A 17,077-nucleotide genomic window follows, 5' to 3' on the forward strand; every position below is an offset into this window, starting at 1 on the left:
TCCAGTGTTTCTCAACCCACCCTAAGCTTATACGCACTCACACGTGCTAGTCAAACTTACTATTGACACGTGATTTACATAAAACTTCCAAGGGAAACGACAACGCTTGGTCCAGGATGATTTTAAGCCCATATATTAGGCCCATAAAGACATTATTTTCCGTTTTCACTACGCCTTGCTTCACTTCTTCGACCTCGCTCTGTTTCTTTTACGCTTTGCTTCACTTGTGTTACGGATTGGTTTTGTGTGGACCCGTCCGTCCACAAATGGAATCACTTTTTACTTTTTTTTTTTTTTTTTTCCACCGTTAACTCTGAACCGTAAAACAAAACTAACTTTTACTGGAAAGCTCGATTTACTTTTTTCGGTTTAATTGACAAGTTCAATTTGTTTCAGTATGTTTTCGGTTCATTTTGCTCAATTTGATTTTAACCGATTAAAGAACCTAGTGCACAAAGAAGCTGCGCTGGTTTTCATATTTGTTGTTCCATATCAGTTTTAGTGGATATGAGACCTTTTCAACAGTTTCTCCATTATTGGTGTAGAGTACTAGAGTGCTGGTACCATTACTATACGATAGTGTTCTTCTTTCTCTCTTTCTCTCTCTCTTTGAGAAAGATGGGAAACTGTGTATCGCTAGACATATCGTGTGATCAAACGTTGAATCACGCTTGTGGCTGCTTATTCGGTGATGGAAACTACATTCACAAAATGGAAGCAAACCTCAAGGCTCTGGAGAAAGCTATGCAAGAACTTGAAGAGAGACGAGATGATCTGCTAAGAAGAGTTGTCATAGAAGAAGATAAAGGTCTGCAACGGCTTTCTCAAGTCCAAGGATGGTTTTCAAGGGTACAATGTGTTGGATCCCAAGTCAACGACCTGCTTGAGGCAAAGTCAACCGAAGCTAAAAGATTGTGTCTATTTAGTTATTGTTCTAAGAAGTGCATAACAAGCTGCAACTACGGTAAAAAAGTTTTGAACATGTTAAAAGAAGTTGAAGGTCTTCTAGCTAAAGGAGTTTTTGAAGTGGTGGCTGAAAAAGTTCCTGTACCGAAGGTGGAGAAGAAGCATATCCAAACCACAGTTGGTTTGGACTCAATGGTGGAAAAGGCATGGAACAGACTCATGAAAGATGACAAAAGAACTTTGGGTCTTTACGGTATGGGGGGAGTGGGCAAAACTACACTCTTGGCTTGTATCAACAACAGATTCTTTCAAGTGGTTAATGGATTCGATGTTGTGATGTGGGTTGTGGTTTCTAAAGATTTGCAAAATGAAAGTGTTCAGGAGCAGATCTTGAGAAGGTTGTGCCTTGACAAGGAATGGAAACAAGAAACTGAGAATGAGAGAGCCTCTCGCATAAAGACTATTCTAAACCGAAAGAAGTTTGTTCTGCTGTTGGATGATTTATGGAGTGAGATAGATTTGAACAAGGTGGGAGTTCCACCACCAACCGGAGAAAATGGATCCAAGTTAGTTTTCACCACCCGTTCAAAGGAAGTTTGCAAAGACATGGAGATCGATGATATGATGGAAGTTGTTTGTTTGTCAAAGAATGAAGCATGGGAGCTGTTTCAACAGAAAGTTGGAGACAATCCTATAAAGAGCCATCACGATGTTCTTCCACTCGCAAGAAAAATTGCTGAGAAATATTGTGGCTTGCCACTTGCACTATGCGTCATTGGCAAAGCCATGGCAAGTAAAGAGACTGTACAAGAATGGCATCATGCTATCAACGTTCTTAACTCGTCCAGCCACGAGTTTCCAGGGATGGAAGAGAAGATTCTTGCTATTTTGAAGTTCAGTTATGATAGTTTAAAGGATGAGAAAGTCAAAATGTGCTTCCTATATTGTTCTTTGTTCCCGGAAGATTATGAAATAGGGAAGGAGAAGTTGATAGGTTACTGGATTCACGAAGGGTTTCTTGATGAAAACAGAAACGAAGATGGAGCTAAGAATCAAGGTTATGATATAATTGGTTCCTTAGTTCATTCCCATCTACTGATGCATGGTGTCCTCACATTGACTGTGAAAATGCATGATGTGATACGCGAGATGGCTCTGTGGATAGCATCTAAGTCTAAAGAAACTTTTTGTGCTAGACCTGGTGCGCATTTAGGCCATATACCAAAAGACATCAAGTGGGAGCTTGTGAGAAAGATGTCTTTAATGAGCAACCAGATTGCAGAGATATCTTGCTGTGCCAAGTGCCCCAAGCTCTCAACCTTGTTACTCCAGAATAATAAGTTGGTGGAGATTTCAGGTGAATTCTTTCGGTTTATGCCTGACTTGTGATCTTAGATCTTTCGAGGAACTTTAGTCTTTCTGGATTACCAGAAGAGATTTCCAACTTAGGTTCCTTGCAATATCTAAACTTATCATACACAGGACTCAAATCGTTACCAGATGGTTTGAAGAAGCTGAGGCGACTAATCGAGTTGAACCTGGAGTTCACTCGTGAACTTGAGAGTGTTTCCGGGATAGCAACAAGTGTTCCAAATCTTCAAGTGTTGAAACTGTTTTGCTCGAGAGTTTGCGTTGATGACATATTAATGAAAGAGATACAACTCTTGGAGCACTTGAGGATTTTAACAGCAACGGTAGAAGATGTCATGATTCTGAGAAGCATACAAGAAGTGGACAGGGTTATTAGAAGCTTATGTCTCAGCAATATGTCAGCACCAGTTGTGGTATTAAACACTATAGCTCTGGGACGTCTTGAACGGTTTACAATATGGAACTCCAAAATCTCTGAGATAAAGATAGAATGTGAAAGCAATGGGACTCTTCAGTGTCCAAATTCTCCAGGCTTCAAGCAGCTTTCGGCTGTACATGTAGTCCGTTTAGAAGGTCCAAGGGATTTGACATGGGTAATGTTTGCTCAAAGTCTCAAGGTTCTATCTGTGTCAGGTCCATCAAGTATAGAAGAGATACTGAATAGAGAGAAAGGAATGAGTATTATCAATGCGCATCCAAATATTGTGGTGGTTCCTTTCGAAAAGCTTGAACTACTTAGAGCGAGTGATTTGGATGAACTGAGGTCAATCTGCTGGAGTCCTCTGGATGTTCCAAACCTGAGACAGTTTTACTCCCAAGGCTGTCCAAACCTTCCCGAAGCTAACACCGAGTGTTTCAGACATGTGGAGAGAGAGGAAAGTGTTTAGAAAGCGGACACAGCCTTTCACCTTCAAGCTTGAGTATTATTTGTGACTTCTTAGCTCGATGTTTTTACTATGTACTGTCAGTGTTTCATTGATCTTGTTGTTAAGTTGCATTCATCAAAAGTTAAAGAAAGAGTTCAACTTCAAAGACTTTGTTATAATCTCAAGTAGGGCTCAAGGTTACGTTATCATCTCTCTCTTTCCTTTTATCTCTTTGATGTTTCTTTCTTTAAAGTTTTCACCTTTAGCCACATTTGATAGAGGCAAAAAAGATGGAGACGACGCTGTTTAATGACGGTGGAGAAGACCCTTGGCTTGCTCCAGACAAATTCTACCATGTAATATTCTGCTTCACCATCTCTCTCCTCTTCTCAACTCTCGCTTCTCTCTCCCGCTACTCCTTCCTACGGCGTCACTCCATCTGGATCGGATCTGCGTTCTCACTCGCCGCCGGTGCGGCTAAAGAAGCTGCCGATCAGTTCGGTATCTTCCCTTCCGCAGGTGCCTCCGCGAGAGACGCCGTCGCGGACTCCGTTGGAGTGGTCATCGCTGCTTTGCTTCTCTTCCTTTGGAAATCTCGAAGATCACGTCCGGATCCGGGTCAATCCCGACCCATCCTGCCCATTTGAATGTACTGTATTAATAAAGAGGATTAAATGAGATTTGAATTTTTGAGTTTACAGTTGAGAAAACGATGTTTACTTTCACTGAATTCAAGATAAAATCTCTTTGTTCATCCTCGAGATTATCGACAAGCACAGAACTGCTCAAACTGTTATCGGTTCTGGTGAACAATCACCGGTTCGAAATGGTCAAACGTTAGTCAAGATGGCCGAGTTGGTCTAAGGCGCCAGTTTCAGGTACTGGTCCGAAAGGGCGCGGGTTCAAAGCCCACTCTTTACACATTTATTGTTATGTTTTCTAATTTTTTTCTTTTCTTTTATTTGTTTTTTTTCTCTCTCTCTCATATCTATCCCTAGTCCCTACCCTACTTTACTTTACTGTTGAGCTGATCCCTAGCTTTTTCCTATTGGCGCATTTGCTCATAAATCTCTCGTCGGATTCCTCGCTTCTCACTCTCCTCTCCTCCTCGCTTCTTCGCCGACTCAAGTAAGCTCCACGCTTCTTCCATGCCCTCCCAATGTATTTTTCTGTGGTGTTTCTTCAGGGCATCCCGTGCTTTTAACGCTGTACTTCACATCGTCTGTAGAATATTTTGGACTTTTCTTTCGCTTCCTTATCATGCACAAGTAGATCTCGTAACAGATATTGTATAACCTGTATCAGTCTCTTTTTTTCTTTGTGGATGGGGGTTAAAGCTCAGTTCTTGCCTTGAATTTCGTCTGTGTCCATAACTTAGATGATCAGCAAACTTTAGCTGAAGGTTTTCTAAACATGCATTTTTAACTCAAAAAGCTAATTCGATTTTTCGTAGAGATTTTCTTAACCTTGTCTGGTGAATGGAGTCATCCTCTTGATTGCTTATTTTCAACAGTCACACTTTTGTAAAGTTCCAATTTTTTCAATGGTGTTCCAGGTAAAGATGGCTGTTTCATCTGATGAAGAGTCCGAGATCAGCGAGTCAGAGATCGACGACTACTCCGAAACGCCTTACCTGCTCCTCCAGAACGGGAAGTACAAGGTTAAAGTGAACGGGACGCTGAGATGCCCCTTTTGCTCAAACAAGAAAAAGCAAGACTACAAATACAAGGAGCTGATGGCGCATGCCTCCGGAGTCTCCAAAGGATCCGCCAGCAGAAGCGCTAAGCAGAAGGCTAACCATCTCGCATTGGCAAGGTACTTACAGAACGAGCTCGCCGGTGATGCTGAGCCGCTTCCACGACCTCCTCCTGTTCCTCCTCAGTTGAACGAGTCAGAAGCCAAACCGGGTGAGGTTTACGTCTGGCCGTGGATGGGGATTATCATTAGCCCTTTGAACGAGACTGATGACAAGGAGGCTCTTCTTGATCCTGCTTGTTGGTTGAAGGAGCTTTCTAGGTTCAAGCCTGTTGAGGTGCACGCCTTTTGGGTCGAGCAAGGTTTGACCGTTGGGGTTGTTGCTAAGTTCAACAGCGACTGGAGCGGGTTTGCTAGCGCGACGGAGCTTGAGAAGGAGTTTGAGAGTATAGGCTGCAGCAAAAAGGAGTGGATGGAGAAGAGAGGAGGAGATTCAGTGTCCAAAAAAGCCTATGGTTGGTGTGCACGTGCAGAGGACTATCACTCCGAAGGGCCCATTGGTGAATACCTCTCCAAGGAGGGGAAGCTGAGAACGGTTTCAGATATCTCTCAAGAAAAGGCGCAGGATAGGAACAGCGTTCTTGAACAGCTTTCGGATATCATTGCTATGACGAATGAAGATCTCAACAAGGTTCAGTACAGTTACAACAAGACGGCGATGTCACTGAAGAGGGTCCTTGACGAAAAGAAAACCTTGCACGAGGCTTATGCTAATGGTTTGTTACTGAAAAGCTGATGATTCACTTATCATGTTTAAAGGTATCTGACTAATGCTATTTATTTCGTCTCCTCAGAAACGAAGAAGATGCAGCAGATGTCGATTCTCAGCATCCAGAAGATCCTTAACGATAAAGAGAGGCTAAGCAATGAGCTCGAGAAGAAGATGCAGAAACTTTCGGAGTGGTCCAAGGCGTTGGACAAAAAGGAAGCACTAACTGAACTGGAGAGGCAAAAGCTTGATGAAGAGAAGAAAAAGGTAGTATCCAGTCCTGTATTCACTATCATACATAAGAAGCAATCAGTCTGTGAATATGTATAAATTTATGTTTTCCTGGTTACTAATAATCATTTTGTATTTTCTTGGTTCGTCAGAATGATGCTATGAACATTTCCCTCCAGTTAGCGTCCCATGAGCAGAAAAAGGCTGACGAGAGCGTTTTGAGACTTGTGGAAGAGCATAAGGTATATTTTCTAGTACACAACACAATTCCGACTGTTTTAAACCCAAAAGGGGGGGGGGGGGGGGGGGAAGCCTTACCCTCATTTCTCTCCTTATTAAACTGCAGAGGCAAAAGGAAGAGGCTTTGAGCAAGATCCTTCAGCTTGAGACGCAGCTAGACACCAAACAGACACTGGAAATGGAGATTCAAGAGCTGAAAGGCAAACTACAAGTGATGAAACATTTGGGGGATGATGATGACGAGGCGGTCAAGCAGAAAATGAAGGAGATGAATGATGAGCTGGAGGATAAGAAGTCTGAGTTAGAAGGACTAGAGCAGATGAACTCAGCACTGATGACAAAAGAACGTCAAAGCAATGATGAGATACAAGCAGCACGGAAAAAACTAATTGCGGTACTAACACACAAATGTTGGACCTATCTGTGATTGTTGCCTATGTTGTTTAAAAGGTCTGAAAGCTCTTTTTTTTCAGGGTTTGACAGGATTGTTGGGTGCCGAAACTGATATCGGGGTCAAGAGGATGGGAGAACTTGATGAGAAGCCGTTCCTGAATGTTTGCAAGAAGAGATTTTCGGAGGATGAAGCTACGGTTGAAGCTGCCACCCTTTGCTCTACATGGCAAGAGAACCTCAAGGATTCGTCATGGCAACCGTTCAAACGTGAAGGAACCGGGGACAAAGCAAAGGCATGTTCTCTATCCCACTGTCTTCTCCCACTTTCTGAGTTAAATATGTTGGAGAAACCAGTGATTCTGTGAATGTCGATAATTTTTATCTATATTTTGGTATAACTGTTTTGTGAGTCAGCAGTAATGGTGTTAGATGGTTAATGGTTAACAGGAAGTGGTGGACGAAGATGATGAGCAGCTTAAGAAGCTTAAAGGAGAGTGGGGAGAAGAGGTGCATAACGCTGTTAAAACAGCTCTCGAGGAGATGAATGAGTATAATGCCAGTGGTCGATACACCACCTCAGAACTTTGGAATTTCAAAGTAGGAAGGAAAGCAACTTTAAAGGAAGTGATTAATTTCATCTCCAACGACATCAAAACTGTGAAACGCAAAAGAACCTGAAGGTATGCTTTATCCTCCTCAGTTGACACAGGTCTCTCGTTATAGAGCTTATATGTTAAATTTGCTATACACTCTATTACCTGAGAAATGAGAACCTTGTAGAAGGCTTTAGAGTACAAATTCTTGTTACAAATGACAGCAGGGACATGGTCTCATTAGTTGAAGAACTTTAATTCTGATTTGGTCTGTGGAGAATCCAATGGTGTGTTTCTACTTTGGTTGCAGGATGATGGAGGAAGTAGAAGTAATGGTTAAGCTTTATGTCTATTAAATAACTGAGATTGAGGAGCTTTTAAGTGATGTAAAATAAAGGAGTTACTTGTTTACTCTCGGTATCCCCCAGACTTAGCTCTTCAGCTTGTATCTTTGATTATTTTTCTTTGAAAGATTTTTCGAACAGCCATAAGCTACTGTGTTTTCCATATTAGTAATGTTCTGTTTTATGCTTTTTCTCTCAAGTTCCTCATATAAGCCTCCCCATATCATATAATATATTAATTAAAAAGTAAATAAAAAGAATCATAATTTGGTTATGTAGGATACATAATTTTATATCGAAAATTTTACAGTTACCCATATTTTTTCCCTCTCCCATATCACATAGACATACTCCCTACTTGTAGAGTACTTTATTGTACTAAAATGACTTAACTACCCCATAAATTGAGAACTCACCTCTAGTTTAGTTAACACTTTTTACACCTCTAGTTTAGTTAACTTGTATTAACGTCATTTTTTTTATTTTTTACCTCACATAATTTCATCTTCTCTATTCTAACCCTAGATGTCGTTCATTCATCTCCCAAATCAGTTTCACGGCGTAATCCCCTAAATCTCCGATTACTCATCCCACTTTCATATCCTCAAGCTCTCCATTCCAGGTTCCTCCGAACCCCAATTGTTTGTGTTCTCCGCGGCTCAGCTACAGAACCATGCTGTCTTTGTCGCCGCCTCGACATTGGCCCATTCTCCGACAAACAATGACTGGTACGTATCTCCTACTCTGATCTCTCACATTTTTTTGACCTAACATTAATTCTAACTAGTTTCCTTTAACTGGAGGTGGAGAAACTGGTGTGTGTTCCCGGCCAGATCGCCGGCTTCCGGAACGGCTCTTCGCAAACGGTTAAACGTTTATTCCAAACCCGACATACTCTGTTTCCTCAGTCATGTCCTTCGCGGCTCAGACGAGTTTGAGATCATAAGGAACTCTTGCTTTGGTCGCCACTTCGACATCCCTGCTCGCCAGTCCCCTGTCTCGCACAAGCTTTTCCACAGCCTTTTGTGCAGACAGATTTTGCCCCTTCAGGAGTATACGCTCTGACCAGTTGTTGGTGGATCTCCCTTCCGGTTCTCCCTTACTGAATTCCACACTGTCACAGGTCTCCCTTGTGGTCCTTTCCCCGCAAACTATGAAACACCTTCATTCAACATCAGAAACCCTGCTAAGGACCCTCTATGGCAAAAACTACTTGGGCCTGACTCGCACATAACTATAGCTAACATTGGGCACATGCTTGAGACTGACCAAACCATTCCCAAAGACAAGAGGCTTCGACTCGCACTCATCATGATTGTCGACAGTGTGCTTCTCGCTCACAAACAAGTTGCCAAGCCTACTCTACACTATGTGCGTATGGCCGACAACCTTGAAGACTTTTTTAACTTCCCCTGAGGCCATGAGTCTTTTCTCAAAACCATTATCTGCATGAAACCACCCACTGATGCTGCAAACCCCGTAGCAGCACTAGCTCAGGTTCTTCAACAGAAAACCTACACTCACAGGATTCCCTCTAGCGCTCCAGCTTGTGGCATTTAAAGCAATTCCACTGCTTGCGGCCAAAATACCAGCACCACACTACAACCTCACATTGCTAGACTTAGAAAAAGGTCACCTACCACCACATGGCTCTATACACCTTGAAAATTTCCTCACAGTCGAAGTAAACCCACAGGTTAGTTGCACAATCTATGCTTTTATTTCTACCAATTGTTCTCCACTGCATACTATAACTGTGTGCCCAATGCAGCTGTCTGTAACATCACTGATACCACTGTCTCCAAATGCACCATCGTGGGGAGGCGAAGCTGACGACGAGCGAGTCTGTTATATGGAGAACCTGATCGCATCTGGCAATAAATTTAAGCCCACCGACTGGCCAGGCGGCGATACATCCAACCCTGAGTTCGTTTTCATTCCTGCAGTTCAAACTGTTCACAGGAAGCAAACAGTCCCCAAGAAACATCCTCTCAAAGTAAACAAAGCTCCAACAAAAGGACCATCATCATCTCGCAAACAAAGGAGGATCTCAAACTACTTCAAAGCTGATGCTGCTGCCAGGGCGCCTACGAACGAGTGGCTAGAAGCCAAAATCAGAGAACACGACAATTTATTATCTCAGCTGCAGTCAGACAATCGGCGTCTCAAATTGAAACTGAAGAAACGCCACAGGAAGCCGGGCTGTAAATTGACTTCGATGACACCAACGCTGCGTAAAGGAAAATCAAAGTTTACTCAGGTACACTACAACTACCATACACTTTTATGTACCACCACTGGCCACTAAACATACTACGCTTTCGTATAGGACCAGGACATGAGCCCGCAAGAAACCAACAATGGACAGCGGCCAGCTTCTAGCCCTACACAAGCAGACAACAACACTACAAATGATGAAAACCAACAGGTAGAACTTATATTTTGAATGGACAATCACTTACATTGATGACCGTTACCTCCTACAACTTAATCTCAACATGTTGTGGTAGGTAACCACAAGCTCCCAACCATCTGGTCACGACCAGCTCTCCGACGGATACTTGGAAAACTCTACTCAATCACAAGATCCACAATCACCGGCCCTCAGCAACTCAAGAGAAACAACCATTGCTCAAATGCTACAGGTAATACTAAGTCACGAAATTATGCACTTTCTAGCGCTTCCTAACACACCCGACCGTTTAACCGTTTCTGGAAATCATAAACTCCCGCCAGCCAAAGCAAGGCGCTTCCTCGCAACAAGCAACCAAGGTAATCTAGTTTGAAAAAAATATTAACTATGTACTGTCGATTACTACAACCACCTTATAATACCAAAAGCCTTACATTTTTTTTGTAGGTGCTACCACCTTCCTGTCGACCACAAGAACCCATCCACTCCTTTTCACGATCGCCAACTCCAACATCCATTTCTCCAGTTGAGAGCCAGTACAACGCCCAGCGTTTTTCAGCAGGACCAAATGAGATAACAACCGATGATGCAGACCTCATCATCAGCAGCGTCATCGGATCTATTGAGCCAGCAGAAACAACCTCAACTCCTCAACGTCCACACCAAGCCTCTAAACCAAACCAAAATCCTCTTCACCAAACCCAAACAACAAACCAAAATCCTAGTACTGACATCACACCAAACAGCTCCCCAGACAAACAGTCTACTCATACCAAAACCAAACTCCAAATTACCCACAACACACCTAAACAGCCCTCACAGACCCACGAAATACAAGTTTCGTCCGCACCTCCACGACTATATCCCTCCACCCAAAGCACCCTACTCATCTCCTCTAAACCTAACAGAATCAACGAAGTTCGCAAACCGGCCTCAATGAAAACCCCCTCCCAGCTAGGCTTCATTGCACACGCATCGACTGTTAATGCGTTCGCCTCACAAGCCACTTCCAACCATACTACCACAAGCAGCACATCAGTCCAAGTAAGGATCAAACCAATTTTAATTCTTCCGTCTAGAAAATGTCTTATCCTACTAACCAGTTCGGTGCTTGCAGGCACACTCCGGAACGTTGCTTGAAGCTACGTCTGATCTTCTATGCGTCAGCGACTCCTCGCCCTCAAAACCAAAACCAGATCACTCCCCCTCCGTGCAAGAGCAAGAGCTAGCACGCCTGCTGAAAAACTCACTCACAGTCCCCGCCACAATGCTTTTCCCTCTTATTCAACCACAACTATGGGAGTTCTTCCACAAAACTCTTCATAACCACAAAGACATGTAAGTAACCTGCCTACGACATTCATGTGTTCTCGCTTTTTGCTTTAAAACATTGACCACTAACCACGTGACTAAAAAAAATGCAGCCTCCACATCAACCTATACACTACAGCCTTCACAAACTCATCACTGATAAAGCTAGCAACTCCAGGCCAATGGACAGACAGCACCGTACGTTATCTACGCGAAACAACTTCAGCTTATTTTGAACTCTATATCTAACAGAGTAAAAAAATTGTCTCGACAACAATTCTTGCAGCAAATGGAAGTCCTAATGTACATGACCGGTGTGTCTCACAAAAACGTTTTAGCCAAGGAAAACAACATCTTCGTTACCCCATGGCTCACTTCTTACATACAGAAGAAATGGAGACAATTCAATGCCGCTGTTGACAAGGATATGTTTCGCTGGGATTCACAGTTGTCCAAACTTGTTCTACTACCAGGCCAGAAATGGGTTAGCAACATCCACACAATCTACGCACCAATGATATGGGATGACAAACATTGGGTCGGTCTAGCTATCAATCTCCCCTTGAGCCATGTTGAGGTCCTAGACCCATTCTTAACTCTCTACTGCGAAAGAAAGGTGAAAGTTGCCCTACAACCAGTTCTTGAGATGCTCTCATTCGTCATCAGCAAACTGACCACCAACTCACCTTCACAGTTCGATGGTTCTCGCCCATTTACATTTCAACGAAGAAAGGAGATATAGATCAACCACAGCGGCGGGGATTGCGGGCCTTTTAGTGTCAAGTTCATGGAAATGCATGCTAATGGAGATCCAGACCCGCATATGGCGGAGCTAACGGACGTTATGGTCGTTACTCTGCGCAAACAATACGCTATCGACATCTACCGCAACATTGTCATCCCCACTTACTTTAACCATTAGCCTCCGCCCACTACTACTTAACCACGCCATCGTCTTTTTAGCTTCTGTAAACTCTATCAGCTTTTGTTATCTAACTGTATCGAAACTCGTTTGTGTTTGGGGTATCGCCACCGTGGCTTCTGCTTTAGGACAATCTTTTGTTAAAAAAAATTTTAACGGATGCGTACGACGTCTAAAATCAACCAAAAAACATACGGTCAGACCAGATCAAACGGCTCTGACCACGCCTTAAAAAAGAAATATAGAAAAAAAAATGATTGGGAATAACAAAAGAAACAACAATAGCCAAATCAAACGTCTCTAACCACGCTTTCACATAGAAACAAAACACAGAGGATTGGGAATAACAAACGAAACAACAATAGCCAAAATGCCGAGACAAGATCAACATATACAAATAAAATGACACGTGGTCTAGTTCATCGCAAAGACCATCCTACTAAATTAAAACCTACATCCCAGTCCAACAAGATGTTCGAATTTACAAAAACGACTTAGGTACGTTGCACGCTACCCACAACACATAAAACCGCGAGTCAATGCCCACACAAACACAAACACCTGCCAGCAAACTACCCGCATACAGCTTTGTACACCAAAGCTAAACCACCAGCGACACAAACTGCAACCCCAAGATGACGAGAAACTCCAACAACGGCCTTCCGTTTGTTACTACATTCCTCTGCTTTCCTCAGTTTGGCGTCATTCTCTAATTGACAAACACGGTCCTCTAGGCTTCCAAATTGAGACTTCAGGCAACGACCCAATGCACTACAGTCCCCTCCCATCCTCTCCAACTCAGAAAAAGCCTTCCCAATTTCCACTTTTTGTGCCTCGAATTCCTCCGCCATAGCTACCTCTACCCACTTGAATAGGTGTAACTCAGTCTGCCGCTGTAGTTATTCGTTCGTCGTAGAAAATTAAAAAGAAACATTACTTACTCTACCCACCATAAAAAATCAATCAAATCCAGCTCCAAAAAAAAAATGTACCTGCAGCGCGCCCTGGCAACGGTAGAACCTCCGATACGGATTCTCATTGGTCTTCGACACTAGAAAATCCTCCTTCCTCCCGCACCAGCAACGCATAGGGACTCCGATTGACTTATGTCGTTCTTCCCGATTCACCGAACTCCCAGTCGTGCAGCTCATCGCTCCCTGCTACCAAAACGAAATTTGCCCACGCTCAGATCTACAAAAATAAAAAGCTTATTATAATATTTGGTCAAAAAAAAAAACCCAAAACGACAAGAAAAAACCCCGTTTGGTTACGTTTTCAAACATTTCTACTTTCGCATTCCCACCATTTTTAAAGATGGCCCGCCAACCATATAGCTCACATACATATGGTCACATCGCGGAACATACAATCTGACCATGACTACGTTAACCACACCGTTGCCGCAAACGTTTTTGCTTTTTGACACTTACCAAAACGCTGGTGGACCATAACCAAAAAACACGGGTTGCTTGACCAATAAACTCCTGTTCAGTTTTCAATCTCTAGGCTGATTCTGACAAATACAAAAATTCACGTTCTAAAACTATCCGTTTTAGCGTTCACCAAACACACATATTCATCGTATCCACAGGGTCACGACGCGAGATGCTATCGCTGACCACGTAAACAATGACCACGTAAAAATCACATTTTTGTTTTGGGTGTAACAAACCAACAGATACGCTAAATAAAAATCCACAAAACAGTTTTCATCAATCCAGATGCATGCCAAAAGTGAACCAAATGTGCAGTGCGACACCACACAAAACAAAAGGCCATGCTTGTCCATAACCACTCCAACAACCCCGCAAAAAATGTTTCCTTTTTGAAATACCCGAACAAAAACACTACGAGGGTCATCATAACAACGATGACACCACGGAAACGAAACAAACATGTCAGGAACGTCACCGCAACCAAAACTTCTTCCACACCGGTGTTGCAAGCCCCCAAAAAACAACCCCTTGCTACGCTACCGGTAAATCGATGGCTCATATAGGATTCTGACAACGTGTCCTGTTATGACCCTCCATCATGCAGCGACCACACCTTATCGTCACAACTTTGGTCTTCTTCCCCACCTGGTGTTTCAAACAATTGCACTAATAAGAAACATTCTCAACAAAGAAGAGTCGCACGGGACAAAAAATATATTCACACTTACTGGGAACTCGCCGGTTGATGGGATGCGCGTCTTCCTACGCCTACCAGCCTGACGTTTGGTTATTGGCGGGTACAATATTCGTTCGCTGATATCTTCGGGAATCTCTACGTCCTGTGGCTTCTCCTCCGGGTATATTAGACCTGCATACGTCTCTCTCCAAGCAACGGTCTTGTACCAGTGACCAACCAGTGACTTGTAAGGAAGCCCTAGACGATCTGCAGCAAGCATGGCGTGACCACATGGGATTTTGATCCGGTCGAAATACTTGCAGGTGCACCTCTTCTCCTCTAACATGACATGGTGCTTTGCGCCAAACTTTCCAACAACTTCGCAGCTCCAGTTTGAAATGGGGTTAACCTGAGTTCCTCGCATTGTGGCCATACTCTTAGTCATGACTTTGTCAACCTCAACTGTCACGGTCCCATGATGTTGCTCTGCCTTTCTCCTACGTGCGTTGAACCATCTAGTCATCATCCTCTGGATGAAGATAACAAGCTCCGTAATTGGCGATCCCCTCCCCTCTCCAAGGGCATTGTTGAGCTGCTCTGCTATATTACTGGTCATGATATTATACCTTTCACCCCCAAAATAGAATCTTGACCACTGACCAGCGCCAATGTTAGTGAGGTATATGATGCAGGCACTGTTAGATCCCCTAATTTTGTTGAAGTATTCCTTGTAATCAGATAACCTGTAAGCAGTCGCAGCTTTCGTGACGAGCTTCGCCAAACGTTTGCTAGAGAAGCGGGAATTGACGTTTCTAGCTAGGTGAACAATACAACACCCATGATGCGCCAGAGGGTAGATGCGTTTCACTGCGGTGGCAATGCAAGCGGCCCTGTCTGAGATTATGGCCAGATTCTTGGAGTCAGCTAAGATCCTTTCTAACTTTTGAAGAAACCAAGTCCAAGCTTCCTCGTTCTCGCTGTCGACTATAGCGAATGCAAGTGGAAAGACCTGAAAGTTAGCATCTTGCCCACTAGCAGTCAGCAAGACACCTTTGTATTTTCCGCTGAGATGAGTGCCGTCAATAACCAGCACATGGCGAAGCTTCTTGAAACCTTCGATTGAAGCCCCAAATGCAAGAAACAAGTACAGGAAGCGCTCGTCACCGTCGTCGTCTACCTCGGTTTCCAAATCAGCAATTGTTCCTGGGTTGGCGAGCTTGAGCATGTAGAGGTACTCTGGTAGCTTCAGGAAGGACTCCTCGTCAGTCCCGGTAACCTCAGACGTTGCTATATCAATAGCACGATAACACTTCATGTACGATGTGGATAGCCGTAGATCCTCCAACACTAGCCTCTGTAGATCTTTTGCCTTCGGGTTCCTATTGTGCTCACCAAATCTGGATTTGTAGACAACAACTTTAACCTTTGAGGTTGCTTTCCCTCTGTATCCATTTCTGGTCTCAATAGGGCAACAATGGTCGATCTGTGCCTTCTTGATCTCGTAGTAACCACAACCACGCATCTCATGAGCCGTTACCCTCCAGTCACAGTGATCGTCAGGGCACTCCACTACAAAGTAATTCAACTTCGTAACAGTCTGCGTAAATTGGAATTGGTTTTTGATAGCATAGATTGCTAACGATATCTGACAATCTTCTTTGCTCCCATACATCTTTCCAACATAGACACGACCATCGTCTTTATCTGAATCAATTTATGGTATTTCTTCAACCTCGTATGTGGTGTCGTCGAAGAGGGACGGGATGTCGAACTCCTCTTCATCGACCTCTTTTAGTTTACGCGTCTCCCTCTGCGTCGGTGTGACCACATTACGGTGACCAGGGTTTGCCGACCATGGAAACTTCACGTCTTCGGCCTCTGCTGTAGTTTTGGCATTGAAGGGTCTGGAGCCGCCTGCGACGACTGTTTGGTCAAAAGCGTTGTTGGTGGTGCAGCTATAAGTCCTACGGGTAGTGTCCTCAGCATTGAAGACCTTATCCACAACATCAGAACCGCCGTTGTCCTCTCTTATGAACGGGGCCCAGAACTCTTTGTCGTATCCTCTAGGACGAACATCTCTGTCATCTACCTCATCAGCCAAACTGGAGTCGCTATCGATAGTTTCGCACAGCTCACCCTCGTTGCTCCTCAGGCTTTCGCCCCTGATTTTCTCTTCAACCTTCTCGACCTCGCGTAAGAGCTCGCTTCCTCTACAACAACATTGTCGATTTTAGAGGCCGCCGATGAGACATAACCACCTTTACCGGAGCTCCAAACATCGTCGAACATCTTTCTCTTCATTGCCTGAGCTGGTGTGCGGTAGCCTTTGGACCTGTACTCATCTCGGGAACTTTGATTCCCAAGATCAAAGGCATCGAATTTGGCAAAGAGATTCATAGGGGCGCCGACCTTCAGGTGTCTGCTGAAAAACCCTACCGCGCCGTCGTTGGTGAGCAGAACAGGGGGTGTCCTGATGCCTGTCGCAAGTTCTATGGATGACGGTGGCCAGTAACTTAAGGCTACACTCCCCAGCTTTCCCCCGTAGCTGAACTCTTTCATGACGTTTGCCTCCAACTCGCTCAGTGTAATGCCTTCTCGGAAGGGGACCATGCGAGACATCTGCTGTTTGTCAACGAAAAAATTCCATTTCCCATCTTCTCCACAAACCCAGTCGCCGGCCATCACCATGCAATACTCGTCCATGTCGTGACCACAAGTTGTTACGCCTGCAAAACAAAGATGGTCAAAAAACTCAGAACAACTGCATACATTGCAAAACCCAGAGGAAATATAGACGCATCTAGATCTATAACTCCTAAAAACCTTACTCTCAGATTTGGTTGCCGGAAGTTTTGCTGCTAGAAGAGAAGAAAGAAGATAAGAACAAACAATTAATAAACCTACTTTACCG

The 17,077-nt window shown here is 43.8% G+C and overlaps 5 protein-coding genes across 6 annotated transcripts; 3 read left to right on the top strand and 2 right to left on the bottom strand.

The window, feature by feature from the left end:
- The first annotated feature begins 142 nt into the window (after positions 1–142).
- LOC125587506 (probable disease resistance protein At1g15890) lies at positions 143–3,899 on the top strand. The gene is given in 2 exon segments (XM_048758162.1): positions 143–2,284; positions 2,287–3,899. Coding segments are annotated over 2 exon segments (2,655 nt in total). The 5' UTR covers positions 143–507; the 3' UTR covers positions 3,165–3,899.
- On the top strand, positions 3,037–3,899 carry LOC106396138. The gene is made up of 2 exons (XM_022702757.2): positions 3,037–3,340; positions 3,423–3,899. Exons 1-2 carry the CDS (start codon positions 3,223–3,225, stop codon positions 3,788–3,790), a joined length of 486 nt encoding a protein of 161 aa, XP_022558478.2. The 5' UTR covers positions 3,037–3,222; the 3' UTR covers positions 3,791–3,899.
- On the top strand, positions 3,791–7,597 carry LOC106396137 (factor of DNA methylation 1). 2 transcript variants are annotated; one of them, XM_048758166.1, is made up of 8 exons: positions 3,791–4,021; positions 4,699–5,614; positions 5,693–5,874; positions 5,991–6,080; positions 6,185–6,472; positions 6,552–6,764; positions 6,919–7,151; positions 7,375–7,597. In XM_048758166.1, the coding sequence occupies exons 2-7, from the start codon at positions 4,705–4,707 to the stop codon at positions 7,147–7,149; spliced, it is 1,914 nt and encodes a 637-aa protein (XP_048614123.1). In that variant the 5' UTR covers positions 3,791–4,021; positions 4,699–4,704; the 3' UTR covers positions 7,150–7,151; positions 7,375–7,597. The 2 variants fall into 2 exon arrangements, with proteins under 2 accessions (XP_048614123.1, XP_013691907.1); XM_013836453.3 differs by lacking the exon at positions 3,791–4,021 and adding an exon at positions 4,142–4,271.
- Positions 7,598–12,626: 5,029 nt separating this feature from the next.
- LOC106392715 (uncharacterized protein At4g04775-like) lies at positions 12,627–13,205 on the bottom strand. The gene is made up of 2 exons (XM_013833513.1): positions 13,047–13,205; positions 12,627–12,947 (listed from the first exon to the last, which is right to left on the bottom strand). Exons 1-2 carry the CDS (start codon positions 13,203–13,205, stop codon positions 12,627–12,629), a joined length of 480 nt encoding a protein of 159 aa, XP_013688967.1.
- Positions 13,206–14,045: 840 nt separating this feature from the next.
- LOC125587050 lies at positions 14,046–15,838 on the bottom strand. Its single transcript, XM_048757170.1, has 2 exons — positions 14,219–15,838; positions 14,046–14,135 (listed from the first exon to the last, which is right to left on the bottom strand). The coding sequence occupies exons 1-2, from the start codon at positions 15,836–15,838 to the stop codon at positions 14,046–14,048; spliced, it is 1,710 nt and encodes a 569-aa protein (XP_048613127.1).
- Positions 15,839–17,077: the final 1,239 nt, after the last annotated feature.

The sequence above is a fragment of the Brassica napus genome, chromosome C5, assembly GCF_020379485.1.
Source record: "Brassica napus cultivar Da-Ae chromosome C5, Da-Ae, whole genome shotgun sequence".
Classification (NCBI taxonomy): domain Eukaryota; kingdom Viridiplantae; phylum Streptophyta; class Magnoliopsida; order Brassicales; family Brassicaceae; genus Brassica; species Brassica napus.